General features: G+C 60.2%; 1 protein-coding gene across 2 annotated transcripts; it reads right to left on the bottom strand.

The window, feature by feature from the left end:
* Positions 1–2,991: 2,991 nt before the first annotated feature.
* Positions 2,992–14,652, bottom strand: ZNF598 (zinc finger protein 598, E3 ubiquitin ligase). Of its 2 annotated transcripts, none has more exons than XM_079719886.1 (12): positions 14,380–14,652; positions 9,162–9,274; positions 8,339–8,468; positions 7,795–8,006; positions 7,498–7,715; positions 6,866–6,974; positions 6,045–6,247; positions 5,755–5,839; positions 4,866–5,647; positions 4,191–4,341; positions 3,931–4,075; positions 2,992–3,842 (listed from the first exon to the last, which is right to left on the bottom strand). In XM_079719886.1, exons 1-12 carry the CDS (start codon positions 14,599–14,601, stop codon positions 3,489–3,491), a joined length of 2,724 nt encoding a protein of 907 aa, XP_079576012.1. In that variant the 5' UTR covers positions 14,602–14,652; the 3' UTR covers positions 2,992–3,488. The 2 variants fall into 2 exon arrangements, with proteins under 2 accessions (XP_079576012.1, XP_079576013.1); XM_079719887.1 differs by having other exon boundaries at positions 6,857–6,974; positions 14,380–14,616.
* Between the last annotated feature and the right edge of the window lie 398 nt (positions 14,653–15,050).

The raw sequence follows: 15,050 nt of genomic DNA on the forward strand, positions 1-15,050 counted from the left end.
CTGTGGGCCATCTGGGGCCAAGAGAGGGTAGCCTCCAGGGTGCCTGGGCTGTTCCCCGCAAGTTCCTTCGGTCCCTTTAGTCCCCAGCCCAGGGCCAGAGGTCCTGAGGAGAGAACAGCACAGCCCTGGGCACGTGTCCTTCAGCCTCCAGTGGACCAGCCTAGGCAGTGGGCCATTCCCCTCATGAGCCAGCCAGGCAGGGCTCACCTGTACACTCTGGGGTCAGGTGCAGGGGCTTCCCTGGACTGGGGGTGACTGGGGGAAGGGACACCACCCTCACCCCGTGGCCACTGTTCCCCATCCCCTGTCCCTGTGGGTAGTGGTGGTCCTTGCTCTGTCCTGGTGGTTCACCCTGTAGTGCCACGTGCTCTGTCTGGAGCCTCCCTCCATTTCCTCTCACAGGCTCACTAGAGTAGCCCAGCCCTGTCGATGTTGTGATTGTGGTCAAGTCTTCAGGTTTCACCTCGTAGTTCCCCACAAGTAGCCCCTCTTTTCTGTGGCCCCAGCTCCAGCCCTTACCTGCCTTGGCCCAGGCCCTTGCTGGGGTGCGGGCAGCTCTGGCCAGGAAAGCACAACATGGTTGTAGGCCTGGGCATCAGCCCTCTCCCAGCCCTTCAGTAAGACCTTGCCCAAGGGAGGCTCCAGACACCTGGGTGCCCAGCAGGACACACCCCTCACGAGGAGAGAGGCCTAGAGGCTTCACCTTCCCACCGTGCCCTGGAGACAGCCATTCCCCGCAAACCCCTTTACCTCGGCTCCCTGGACTAGTCCCTCAGCTCCCCACGCTGCACCCCATTTTAAGGCCCAGCCCAAGCTTGGGGGTCCCTTTGCATAGCTGAGTACTCATGCATTGCTCAAAGCTGGCTTTTCACATTGTCAATACCAAATGCGGTTGCCACATTACATTTTTACAGACAGACGCCTCCCTCTGGAGTTGCAGTTGAGTGACAACCCTGTACATTGTAGCATAGACCAATTATTTGTGGATATTTAAGTGAACATGTTTACAATTTTTGTATATATGGGTCTCTCCCTCCCTCTTCTGAAAGAACAATCCGTGATTGTGTATTTTCAGTGTCCCATGTTCCAACTGCAGCTTCTTTACAATAAAGACTGTAAATGAGTTTACTGTGGCCCAGACACTCTTGGAATCCTTTCTACTCCTGCCCCTCCAGTGCCAGAGGTTGGGACCTGAGGGGCACCAGGGCCAAGAATCCAGAAAGGGGCACAGGGAGGTGGAGACCAGGCTGATGCCCATGTCTGGAGAGTGCTGGGGAAAGCAGTCGTGATTTCTCCAAATGTCCACTTCTTACTGTCTTCTGCTCCTGGGACCCCACCATGTGTACCATGCAGCATCCAGAGCCACATTCCCTGGCCAACTCCCCTTTGGAGATTTCCCCAGCTTGGTCTTGTTTACTTTTTTTTTTTTTTTTTTGCGGTACGTGGGCCTCTCACTGCTGTGGCCTCTCCTGTTGCGGAGCACAGGCTCCGGAAGCACAGGCTCAGCGGCCATGGCTCACGGGCCCAGCCGCTCCGCAGCATGTGGGATCCCCCCGGACCAGGGCACGAACCTGTGTCCCCTGCACCGGCAGGCAGACTCGCAACCACTGCACCACCAGGGAAGCCCCTTGTTTACTTTTGAATTTGTCTATTGGGATTCTTATCTCAAGTTACTTTTTCATTTCTGACTTCTTATTGGTTAACAACATTCTGGTTGAATGAAGCAGGTAAGAGCTGGAGCTGGAATGCTGGCTTGGCCGTGTTCAGGCTTGGTCTTTCTGGGCAAGTCTCTCAGCTTGTCTATGCCTCAGGCTCCCCTTCCGGAAAAGGAAAATAGTAGTTGCCGTCATCAAAGGTGCGGGAAGGGTTAACGTAAACCTGTGTGTTTGTGTGTGTATGTGTGTGTAAAAAGCTCAGAGCAGTGCTTGTTACACAGCAAACACCGCTAGGTGTTGCCTGGTATTGTTATGGTTCTTGCTTCTTTAAGAATCGGTATTTTCAATATTGTTAATGAGATAGCTCATCTTCCAGGTTACTCTTTGGGGGTGCTGCTTGTGCTCAGGTCTGCAAAGAGGGCATCAGCTATGAGGGGCTTCTCCGGTGTGGTGGGGAATGCAGGTGGCCTCTAGGCAGTCCCATGGAGAGTGAAGAGGGTGAAGGCTCTGTCTCCTAGTGGGCTCCGAGCATGGCCATCACCCAGGAACTTGCTCCAGTCTCAGCCACAGGCAGGCAGGCCCTCGGCTTCAAATAGGCAGTGCCCATGCAGCCGTGTGGCTCTGGCCTGGCCCCACTGCAGGCCACATCCCCTTCATCACCTGGGGTACCCCCTTCTGCTTCTTTTAGAAAGACATCTGTTTCTTTTCATCTAAGGATGTTGCCTTATTTGGATGTAGCTATGTGTTTAGACCTTTTTTCCTACTATTTATATGTGTTTGTGGCAGAAAGGGGAGAGTTCACTGGGTGTCTGGTTCCTTTTCAAAATACTGGATCCAAATAATTAAGTACAAATTATTTTCTTTCAGTATTTCAGATATGCCCTGCACTGTTTCTAAATTGTTCTTGTTGACCTTTAGTAGCTCTTTCACTGGTCTATGGATTGAAACCTCGAGTCTGTGTGACTCCCAGGTTCTGGAAGAATAGTTTTACTGGGTACACAGTGTAGGTCAAGCATGGCTGTCTCTACTCCTGGAAGGCTTGGGTGGTGCTCGACCTCCAGGACTGGAGCCCAGGGTTGGCTGCTTCTTCCTGTGAGCAAGCCCAGCTGCCCAGCTCTCCCCACAGGTCTTCCCTGCCCCAGCACTCACTGGTGACCACCTGAGCTGTAATGTCTGACAACTCTGAGTGGGGTGACCCCAGAAGGCAGAGAAGCTCAGCTATGTGCATTATTGCAAAATAAATTTATTTGAAGATAAACTGTCTTATAAAAGGTCAGAGGCAATTTGAGATCCCAGTTTCAGCTAGTCTCGTAAAAAGATTCAACTTCAAGTAGCACAATTTCGTGTCTGCTTTTAATCCTGAACGTTCTCGAATAATGAAACAGCCAACTGTTTACACAATACACTCAATATCTGACTCCAGCACCCGTGGCCCCACAGCTCAGGGACCATGGTGCCACAGCCCTCAGGCTCAGGCAGTCCCAGATCGGGCCACCGTGGCCACTGGCTCTGACAGCACACATAGGTCCTGGCATCCCAGCCCTTCCCTCCCCGGCACCTTCCAGAAGCATGAGAATGTAAACCCAGACCAGCCTGCTGCTGAGGCAGGGGTCTTTCTCCAGTTCCCAGGAGAAAACCAGATGGACTCCTGCATGATGGTGTGCTGACAGGGTGGTGCGGGCCTTCCTGGTGACCCCTGGCAGGCCGGCCAGCTGAGGGGCCTGAGCGGGTGGCCTCACCTGGCTGCCTGGCAGCCCAGAGGGAGGAGGAGGGAGAAAGGAGGCTCATGGGTGTGGCGGCTCCTGCCTGCGCTGGCAGGAGCTACGTCCGGAGCTACGTGAGGATCCTGGCGATGGCCTGCAGGGAGGGGAAGTCGTCATCCCGGGCAGCATGCAGCGCCTGGTGGCTGTTGACATCACCGTGCGCGAGCACCTGCTGGCAGGTGGCGCACACGCAGCAGTCCAGGCCCACCTGCTGGGTGCTGGCCTGCCATGCACTCTTCTTGTTCTTCTTGGCCTTGGTGCCGGGAGGCCTCTCACGGCCTCGAAAGTCTGTGTGTGCAGACAGCAGCTCCTGCTGCTTGGCCGTGTCGGGCAGGAGCACCAGCAGCTCGTTGAAGATCTTCTGGAAGTTCTCCCCGAGCAGGTCCCGGCAGCTTTTGTAATACTGGGCTGCGGAGATCACACCCTGCCACCCAGAGCCAGACCCAGTCACACCTGGCCCAGGCCTGGGCCCCAGGTGGCCGGGCTGGCCCCCACACCCCCGCCTGCCTGACCTGTCTGAACTGCCCCGAGTGGCTCTTGAACTTGCTGAAGCAGGCCTCGTCGCTCTGCAGGAAGTCCTTGATGGACTGGATGAGCTGCAGGTTCCTTTCCCGGAAGTTCTCAGGGACCAGGTAGGCCCGTGGCACGGGTGTTGGCCTGGGTTTGGAATCGGGACATGGGGAGGAGGTGGAGGCTTCAGCCTTTGGAGTGGCCCAAGGTGAGGGCACTCTCCCCACAGGGGCATGAGGCCAGGTGGCCCACCCACACTTACGCTTTCGTGGTGGTCGTAGTGCTGGGGACACAGGCCGGGTGGGGGCTAGGCAGAAGGCCAGAGAAGCCAGGGGGTGGCTTGCTGATGGGGGGCACCAGACCCGGTGGAGGTGGAGGCGGAGCGCCCTTCAGGAGCACCACGGTGTTGAAGCCTGTGGAGGATGGGGGGGCACACAGGAAGATCTCAGGACGTGACCCTCGCTGGCCAGGCAGACAAGCCTTGGTCCCCCACTTCCCATAAGCTGCCCATCTCACCAGGGTCAGGGTCAGGCTTTGTCCACAACTGCACCTCCCCCGCAAAGCAGGCCCAGGGCCTGATGATGCCAAGAGCCGGCATGCATGCTGTGCTCCCTTGTGGCGAATGCTGGCCTAAGTTAACTCATTTGCCTTCATCTCAAGAGGGTGCTAGGAGTGCCCCGATTTACCGGGAGGAAAAGGATGCAGAGAAGTTATGTGGCAGACCAAAGTCACGCCGCTCACAGACATGGAGCCTGCATCCAGACTTGGCCGCCAGGTTTCCAAGGCAGCTGGAAACCACCGCACAGGCTCACCTCTCCCCACTTGCACCTGCACAACCTCGGGCTATGCTCCTCTTGGGCCCAGGGGCTCCAGCCCGACTCAAAAATCTGGCCCCTTCCCAGATGCCCAAAAGCAGGCCTGAGCCAGGCACACATACCTGGGGGCGGGGGCATCCTGGGCGGACAGGGGCCGCAGAGCGCTGGGAAGTCTTCCTGGGGCGTGGGGCAGGGGAGGGGCCCCAGGGGCCTCGTGAGCCCAGGGGGTTCCTTGGGGGTGCTCCGAGCTGGGACCAGCCCCTCTGTGTGTCCGTTGACGATGACAGCAGCTGACCCCTCAGCTCTGCCAGTGGGGGCCGCGGGGGCCTGCTCAGCCCCGGGGGGCCCATCTTTGTCAGGGGGCAGTGGCGGGGGAGATGAGGCACCCGACTTCTCGGAGCCCACCTTCTTCTTCTTGCCGACCTTGGTGAAGGTCTGGGTGGAGGCCACGGCCAGCAGGGAAGAGACGGCGACTGTCGTGGGCACGCCCCGCAGCTCCTGGGTGGTGAGGCTGGAGCGGCCATCCTCCTCCTCCTCCTCCTCCTCCGCGCGGAGCAGTCCGCTCTTTTTACTACCCTTACCCCCCTTCCCAGCCTTCCTGGGGGGCTGGCTTCCCCCGCTGGCAGACTGGGCCCCTGGGGCGGGATGCGCCACCTTCTTGCTGCCACTGCTGTTCCAGGCAGAGATGAGGCTGGTGGGGGCAGTGCTGGGCTTGGAGGCAGAGGACACCAGGGCAGGAAAGTCCTCCTCCTGGAAGGTGCTCCTGCCCCTGGCGGGGACAGAGTAGGCCAGCGCCAGCCCCATGGGGCCCAGGGCAGCTGCTGCGGAGCAGGGGGAAGAAGTGGAGGCACAGAGACTGGGGAAGTCTTCGTCCCTGAGCTTCGAAGTGGGGGCCGGGAGAGCACTGTGCCGAGAAGGGGAGAGGGGTCAGTGGCCTGCCAGGCCCTGGCCTGCCCAGCACCCACCCTCCACCCACCTTACATAGGAGCCCCGGTTCGTGCACACATGTACCTTGGGAATGTGGCTCCTACAGCCGAGCCAGTTGCTGGCAAGGCCTCTTGGCTCACAGGACCATTTATTGAGGCTTCCTTGGAGCCTACAAGACACAAAAGAACTCTAGGTCAGGGCTGACCAACGCTGAAGGGCAGGATCAGACCCTGTGAGGTGACTGGAGAGCACACGGGTTCTCACTGGCCTTGTGGGTGGAGGCCCTGCCAGTCCGTGCACCGCCACGCTGGTCAGGAGCCCACCTCCCACCTCCTGCGCCACAGTAGAGTTGCCTACAGGGAAGGCCCGCTCACCTGGGCCTTCGCCCTGAGTCCGGGGCGGGCGCCGGGGGCCCCGGGGCTCCTCAGGGCCCCGCGCACCTGCCTCCTCCTTCCTGGGCCTGCTGCCCTCCTCCTGGTCCTCACTCCTGCGTGTGTCCTGCTGCTGCTGCTGCTGCTGCTGCTGCGCGGCCACTGAGGCCCGGATGGCAGCTGCCACTTCTCGGTCCTCTTCTTCCCTGGGATGGGGATGACTTCAGGCTGGGCAAGGCCCAGGACTACAGTGACGTGCAGGACGAGGGGCTGGGGAGGGGCCTTGCCCCTGGGAAGCCTGGACACCAGGAGGCTGCCTGCCAGGAGCCAGCGGAACCGGTGCCAGCCCAGCCTCCCTGGCCAGGAGAGGGCGCTGTGGAGGGAGCTGGACCATCCGCCTGCCAGCCTCAAGCTTTGGCTCCCTGGGCAACACCCGACCCTGTTCTCTGGGGTAGCATTTGGGGTCCACAGATGCCTCGATCCAGCCCGGCCATCGGGGGCAGCCCAGCCTGAGTGCGTGCCTGCCATGCTGGGGCTTCATGGCACAACTGCACTGAACCCCCAATGACCCAGGACCCCCCTTACCACCCCAATCTGCAGGGTCCTGGTGTCTGTGGCTAAAACTAGGTGAAAATGAAGGAATCCTCACTGAGGACACCTAGCAGACCTTGTTGCCATGCCCAGGACACCAGAGGCCAGAAAGCCAAAGTCCCCTGACGGTGGTGCCTATCCCCAGCCCAGCTGTTGGCTGCTGCCACCGCCTCAGGGGTGATGCCAGGAGAACATAAGTCCTGGCGGCACGCAAATCCTCCCACCTCTTGTACCTCCAGCTTCCTCGGCGGCTCTGCTGGGCTCCGCGACCGCTGGCCCGGCCCGTGCGGCCCTGGCGGTTGTACCTGTCCAACTCCTCGTAGTCCTCGCCACCAACGACCCCTGCGGCCAGCACACAGCCTGTCACGGGCCCAGACCAGCCCGAGGCCAGTGCTCCGGCTTAGACAGCAGAGGCCTCCCCACCCACCATAGCGCCTGAACCTGGGGGATGGGCGCAGACACCTCTCAGGGTTCACAGTGGTCCTGGGCCTCTAGCCTAGGCTAGGCACCAGGTCAGAGCAAGAACTGGGCTGGGAGAGGGGCCTGGGCCTGCTGGCAGTCCCAGGAGGGACCTACACACAGTGGGCACTCAGTAATCCTCCTGACCTGGGGAAGAGTCCCAGGGACCCCAGAACAGCAGATCTGAGACCCTTCAGGAGCCAGTGAAGAGCTCCCTGTCCCAACGTTCTCAGGTGCTTGGGGCTCCTCAGTGGGCTGGGGGGACACAGGCTCAACAGGCTTGTCCCTTGTCCCCGCTCACACGTGCGGGGTCGGATCAGGACCTGGATCTGAGGCCTCCAAAGCAGGGCTCCGCAATGTGAGCCCTGCCTTGGGGGCCCCGCTCGGCAGGGCGGGCCCCGCTCACCCTCGTTCCGGCGCGAGTGCCGTGGCGTGTAGCTGAACTGAAGGTCGATCTGGCGGTTCTGGCGGGCCTCGGCGCGGCTCCGGCTGTGGCAGGCCATCCTGTGGGCCTTGAGGTCGATCTCCGTGCGGAACGCGTGGGTGAACTGCTCGGTGCTGCAGCGACCCTCCTCGCACAGAAAGTGCTTTTCTCGGAAGTGCTCACGCAGATACGTGTAGTCGCTGCCGGGAACCGGGTGTCAGCAGGGGCCCTCGCCCAGCCCGCTTGGGTGTCCCAAGGTTGCCGTGTGCCCACGCCCACCTGTAGTAGTCCTGGGCCCCGTCTGAGTCGCAGAAGTGGCAGAAGTAGTGGTCGCGACGCAGGTGCTTGAGCAGTTCGTCGTTGTCCAGGTAGCGCTCGTCACAGAACTTGCAGAGTGGGTGCCCACGGTGCGACGTGTCGTCGGGGTCCCCCTGCATGCGGTGCCGAGCCAGGTCCTTGCGCGAGTACCACTTGCGCTCGTATGTGAAGATCTGCAGAGAATGGGGGGCTGGGAATGGGGTGGGGGCTCCCAGGCCTCCCGCCCCTTCCCACGGCCCGACAATGCAGGGGACCCTGTGGCATCAGTTCTGCCCCAGAGCCCCAGACACCAGCAGCCTGGCAGGCTCTGTGAGGCAGGAGAGCTGGGGATGCTGGGGAACCCTGGGGATCTGGCCTGTCCAGGGCCAGAGGCAGCAACAAGCCGCTCACAGCTGTCTGGCTGAGCACTCTGTGCCAGCCTCTACTGGGCCTGGCCTCCACCCACCTCCACCAGATGCTCCCTGAATGCCTGATCCCCAGGCAGATGCCATGGGGTAGGGTTCACCTTGAGATGTTTGAGGCACAGCTTGCAGCAGAATAGTTCATGTTGCTTCCGCATATGCTGCTCCAGGTCCCCAAAGAGGCCAAAAGGTGGCAGCTCAGGACACCGTGGGCACTCGTGCTGCAGCAGCTGCCTAGGAAAGACATCGAGAGCCACCAGTCCCCCCGAGGGCACTCAGCATCACTGTCCAGAGGGGCACTAGAACCTCCCCGCGGCCCCTCACCCTGCGCCCCTGCAGACGCCCTGGAAGCGGGAGCCAGGAGGATGGGCACTCCTGCCCCACCGTGCATTTCAGCACTCTGACCACTGAGCCAGATGGTGCTCGGCCCAGGGCCTGAGCTAAACAAGGCCACGGGATGGGGCTGGGTCCACGATCCAGGAGACTGACCCCTGCATCAGATGGACATGATGACTGAGCCCACACAGGTGCCTGCCCCCTCACCTGGAAGATGAGGACCACCCCCAAGACAACTGTACCCCTTTATGAGGTTTTTCCGCCATAGGCTAAGAGCTTGATTTGCAGGAGCTCCCGACCACCTCAAAGAGCCCCAGAAAGCAGGGCTGTGCGCCTTCCCTGAATTCACCCCTTGTCGCCCACTGCCCCCTCTTTATCACCACCCCAGGAGGGGCACTGTGAGCATCCCCCGTTACAGTAGAGAAAACCAATGATAGAAACCAGCCACCTAGCCCTGACGTCTGCACCACACCAGTGCCCCCTCCCCGCTGAGGGATGTGAGGAGCAAAAGAGGTGACGGAGATGTGTCCGTCCCCACCACAAAGCATCCCACAGACCCTCAGAAACCCAGGCCAAGAATTCCTCTCTCACCTGTACAAGGCAAACACTTTTCCATCAGCAAAGTAGATGTCATATTTCTTCTCATGCTGAAGCTGATGGATAGGGATTGTGGCAAAGGTAGGAAGCTTCTTCCCAAAGACCACCTGAAACCGAAAGCAAAAGGGACTGGTGAGCTGGACCATGGACGCGTCAGGCTGAGGAGAAAGGGAGGCACTCAGGGCCCCTCCTGGGAGGCTTGAGGCAGGTCCCAGCAGGAAGCACCCTCTGCCAGCCTGGGCCAGCCTGGGCTCCTCTCCCCACCCGCAGCCCACCCACCTAGGGTTGCCAGGACAGAGACGCAGCGGCTGGCCTCGCCACCAGGGGGCAGCCGGCTCCACACTCATCCACAGACAAACTGGCACCTGCCAGAGAGACAGAGGCCGCCCCAGGGGCAGAGACAGGGATCAGACAGCCAGGCAAACCGGAGCTTAATCACATGGGTATTGGGCACAGGATGACTTTCACCAGGAGAAAGGAGAGACACAGTCCAAGGAGGAGCTAAGGAAACTGAATGCTACCAGGCCAGATTGCATGTGTCAGGGCCTGGCTACCCTCCATGCACCCATGATGCTTCCATGATGGCAAAGGGGGAGAAGGGTTCCCCCACAGTACTCGGTCTTGGCCCCCGCCCGTTCTTGGCCAGCTTCCTGCCTGTTAACTGGGCTGTCTGGGGGTGCCAAACAGAGGAGCTAGTGTGCTGGATGTGGACACCTCTGCAGCCCGGCCACTTCTCAGGGGTCTCCAGCACTCTCAGTAAAGCCTGCTGGGCCTGGCCCCCAGGGCCCCCGCACAGGCTCAGGCCTACCCTCTGAGTCACCAAGGGCACTGCTCCCTCCAGGGCTCCCTCATCCTCCAGTCCCCCTTTCTTTCTGCCCCCTCCCCCTTGCATCAAGACCACACTGGCTCATCTCCTCCTCTCCGTGCTCCTTTCCGATCCACCACTGTCCCCCAGCCTGGAGCTGCCCACTCACCTCAGCTCAGAGTCCTTACCAGCACACCCGGGGGGACAGCCTTTCCTTGGCAAAGGCCACATCAGGATCACCCCTGTTAGGTTTAGGCCCAGTCATGGAGGATGTCTGGGACCAGGGTGGCCATGAACTTGGGAAAGCGTAGGACTGGCTGGGGAGAGTGGGTGGTTACACCATCCCCAACAGCAGGGTGGTTAAAACTGGCTCCCTGGGGGCTCTGGGGAAGGAGATGGGGAGCTCAGCCTCTACTTGTGAGGACATGCTTGGGGGTGTGGAGAGCAGGCTGACAACCAAGCCTGCCCCCCACCCGCCCCCACAGGAGCCCAAGGGAAGCATCATGGTCCAGCCACAGCCATTCTGGAGGGTCAGAGCAGGGTGGGGGGGATGGGCAGCGCCCCAACAGGCCTTTCTTCCCCTTGTCACCATGTCTGGCAAAGCTGGGCAGGATGAACGTGGCTGCACACCCCTGCCCCCGCCACACGCTGAGTGCACCTCATCCCAGCTGCACCCTGTGACCCATCTTCACAGGGAGGTCTTGGCTCTGCCTCCAAAGGGTCACCCTCCCCACCCTCTGCCCCGGTTTTCTCCGTAGGTCCTGAAGGGACATGGGGAAGGTCCCCGAGCCTTCCACTGGCTTCTTCTCATGGGATCTGCCCTGCTAGAGCAAGCCCACATCCAGCCCTGCCTTCCAACCACTCCCAAGGGTGCCTTTCCAGCACAGACCCCAGTTCCTGCCTGGGGATAGGCGCCTGCAGGCGCAGGGCCATGAACCACTCAGGATGCTGTTGGAGGAGCACAGAGCACAAGGAACTAACCACTGGGACTCGGTGCCCATATCCCCAGCCTCGAGGGGAGCCCCAAAACTGCCAACAAGCATCCAAGCTCGACAGACTCAGCAGAGGAACAACTTCCCTCCCAGAGAAACCTGTGCCGGGAGGGCCCCCGCACCCCGCCCCACCTCCACCCCATCACCCTGGCACCCTCCTTTCAGAGGTCTGCTCTGACCCACCACAAGTGGTGTCTCTCCTTGGGCTGTGAGCACCCTTGCCGTGGACTGAGTGACAGTCAGCTTGGGTGGGGTGTCTGTCCCTCCCGAGCAGTCTGGTAGGGCAGCCCAGGCTGGGCACACCTGAGCCAGGCCACAAGGGGGACACTGGGTTGGCTCAGGAAGAGACTGGAACCACAGAAGAGGCTTGGGAAAGGAAAGTGTTCGTTTGAGAATGAGGGTGAGCAGGTTTGGAGCTGGGGGGTGGGATGGGGAAATGCTAACTGCCCCTCAAAGACAGGCTGGGACCAGGACTGGGCCCCCCGGGCCTGCACCAGATGATGGGATGGCAGTGCAGCCTGGAATGGCCAGTGTCCCTGCCCTCAGCAGAGGGTGAGGCGAGACACAAAACTGCATGGATGGAGGAGGATGAGGGTGTGGTGGCCTGGCCAAGGATGGGCAGGAACCCGCTAGGGATCCAACCAGTGTGGCCCAAGAGTCACCCACCCTGGTGATCACCCTGATGGGAGGGGATCATGGGTCCAAGGACAGAGGTACAGGCCAGGCCTAGATACTTGAGGAGGGACCATCCTGGGCAGCCCCTGGGTGGGCCAGGTAGTAAATGACTAACGGGGCAAGGGTGCCTCTGGGTGGGCCCCAAGAAGATCAGGTCCTGAGGAAAGGCAGATGGGGGCGAAAGTCCCCTCGGACTCCCCCACCACAGGGGTTTCTGCCTGGGGCCTTGCTGCTCCCCACTCCCAGCGTGCAGTGAGCACTCACGGAGAATGGGTGTGTGAGAGGACGGGGATGGGTGTCAGCAACGACCAGTGTGAGAGCGGATGGGTGTCAGCAACGACCAGTGTGAGAGCGGCTGGACGGGGAGAGTACAGGGACCCAAGGAGCCAGACGTGGACAAGCAGGTCCTCTCAGAGGAGGCGGGCCAGGACCAGGTTGGTGGAGAGGGGGCAGGGACAATAGAAGTACATGACCTGAGTCAGCAGGTCCTGCCTCCTGACCTGCGTTCAGCTTCCGCTCCCAATTCCTACCTATGAAATGGGGCAGTGGGGCTGTACCAGGTGGCCTGCAGGGCCCCTCCTAGCTCAGACACATCTCACTTTGTACAGCAGCCCCATCAAGCCTCATCAACATCACCGGGGATCAGAGCAAGGTGGAAAGTAAGACAAGAATTGTCTTTTAGAAGAAAGTGGCCTGTGGGAAAGATACGACCAGGGAAGACAGGAACCCAGGACTTGACAACAGTCTCAGCCAGCGTGCCCTCAAGACCAGCGCTGCTGCTGCCCATCAGGTGGGAGCCTGCCTCGGCCTCCACCCTGAGCAAGTGCCGGGCAATCTAACTGATCTGGCTCCTCACCCAGGCCGGCACAGGGAGGCACCAGGTCAAGATGTAGGAATTAACCAGCAAACAGAGCTGGCCTGTCCCAAAAAGCATTTTGGCACACTTTCCTCCCAATTTTTTACAAAGACTTATTCCCATGAAAGAGACAGAGGAGAGGCAGGGTTCAGGGGTTAGGGGCTGCTGTGGGATTTCCAAGCAGGCATGGGACACCGGACATATTCAGAGGACAGTGCAGGACTCAGCAAGGGAACAGAAGGGATACGGGGGTGTTCAAAGTTCAAGAGTGAGAGGGAAACAGGATAAATGGAGAGGAGCATCATCTTCCCAAACTTCCCAGAACACCCTCCTGTTGCCTAGCAACTAGGAGCAGGCCTGAGAGGAAGGCACCTGATGCCAAACCACACCCCAGCTGAAGCCAGCTGAAAGCTCATGTCCACACCCCCTTGCCACAGAGCCCTTGTAGGGTATGGGACCCACAAGGTATGAGAGAGGCCAGAGGCTAGCTACAGCACCCATATATAGGTGTCTGCTTATTTCCTCAGTGAGACCTGCAGTGCCCAGGGCCGGGGCCTCCGATGCGCATGCCTGCCTGCCTGCCTGGAAGGAAGCTACAGGTGTGCTGGGAAACCTGGCCATTCAAGAGTTACATCAAGTTATGCAAGACTAGAAGGCAAGGCAGGCTCTGGTGAAGTTGGGAGGCGCCTTCTGACTAAGTCACAGACCCAAGGTTTCCCCAACTGCTCCTGCACCCCGATCCCTCCCAGGTCCGGATGCATCTCTGTCCACCCCATTATAGACTGACAGCATCTCCAAGTGTCTTTTTCAGATAGGGCACAGAGTAGGTGCCCACAGAGTGCTCATGGGATTACAGCATTTTCTTGGCTCCTTTAACATAAAATTCTACTTTAAAAAAAGAAAGTGAAGAAAGGATGTCGTTTCTGCATCACTTCTAGGAAAAAGAAAGTCAGATTCCCTGGCAGATGTCACCAGCCCAAGCTTTCCATGAACAAACCAGGGGAACTTCACAACTCTGGAAGCAAACATATCTCAAAGCACAGCAAACCAAGGGAGCTCCAGCTAGGTGCTCCCAGCCAGCAGCTGGCATTGCGGTGAGGGTGGGAGAAAACTGCGTGGTGCCCTCTGACCTCACTAGGGCTTCCAAGTCTGGACAATCAGAAACTCCCTCTCCTCCATTGTGGAGCTGAGCGCCCCCCCCCTCCCCGCCCCACCGCCACCAGATGGAACGGGCAAGGGGAGGAAAACTTCGTAACACTTATCCCCACCCACCAAGCACTCTGAGGAGACCTCAGTGGTTCTGCCTTCCCCTCTGGTGGTGATGGTAAGTACAACCATCACTTAATAGATGGAAATGCCATTCTCAGGAGTTTGCTCCGCGTCACCCAGAAAGGCCCAGAAACACAGCTAGGCTGGAAATGCCCAGATTGACCCTCTGCTTCCAGAACAGATTGCCACTGAAGGTGCCCACTTTCCCTGTTGCCTCCACCAGAATGGAGACCCTTGATGAATAATCTCCCAAAGACGAGCAGGTCTAGGAGCTCCTGCTCTGTTCATGCCCCTCCTGTGGCCCGGCAGGAATTCCCGGGGCTCAGGAGGAAAGCCCCCAGACTCTGTCCCCACAAGGACCGCTGCCTCTTCAAATCAGCTCGGCCACCTCCTGCCTCCCGCCCCCACACGCCCCACAGTCGGCCCCACGATGGGGACCCCGCCCCGGGTGGCCCCGCCAGGCCTCTCTTTTGGAAGCCGGCGCCACTAGGCCTGCAGTCGGACACCAGGAAGGCAAAGTCCCCTTCCGGCCGCCGGGTGACAAGCCGCCCCGCCCGGCCGCGCCCCCACTCCCGCCCAGTTGCCCCGACACGCGGCCCTGCCGGCGCAGCTCACCTGGCGCAGCTCCTCGCGGCACACGGCGCAGTAGCGCTGCTCGCACAGCACCCGCATCTTGGTAGAGCAGCGGTAGCACACCGGGTGGTCGCAGCGGCCCAGCGCCGTGGCCTCCAGGTCCCCGCAGCACAGCACGCAGCTCCCGCTGCCCCGCTCAGGTGCCGCCACCGCCGCCTCCGGGGCCGCGCGCCTCCCCTCCGGACCCGCCGCCGCCGCCGCCATGGTCCGGGATCCGGCCCCCTCCCGGCCGGCGCGGCGCGGCGCTGGACCGACTGGCTCCCAGCGGGCCCGCCCCTTCCGGGTCTACGTCACCGCCCCGCCCAGCAACGGCCCCACCTGGCGGAAGTGCGCTCACGACTTCCGCCTCAGCGAGGCGCCGGCTAGAGCGGCGCCACCGGCACCGGGCGCTCTAGGCGGAGCGGACAGGTTGGAGGTCAGCCGCAGGTCTGGCGCCGGGCTGCGGGTGTCAGGCCCTCCTCTCTTCTGACCCTCGTCTTGGGCCAGCTCTGTCCTCCCAGAGCAAAATGTTTAATGCTCCAAATATTGATGGGTCATACTTATACTAAAGTGTTATTCGTTGTTCATTCGAAATTCAAATTTAACTAGAAGTCCTGTATTTTTATTTGCTAAATATTGCAACCCTATTAGGAGCCCAAAATCTCTTTCCAACC

This window comes from Hyperoodon ampullatus (genome assembly GCF_949752795.1).
Source record: "Hyperoodon ampullatus genome assembly, chromosome: 14".
NCBI lineage: Eukaryota > Metazoa > Chordata > Mammalia > Artiodactyla > Ziphiidae > Hyperoodon > Hyperoodon ampullatus.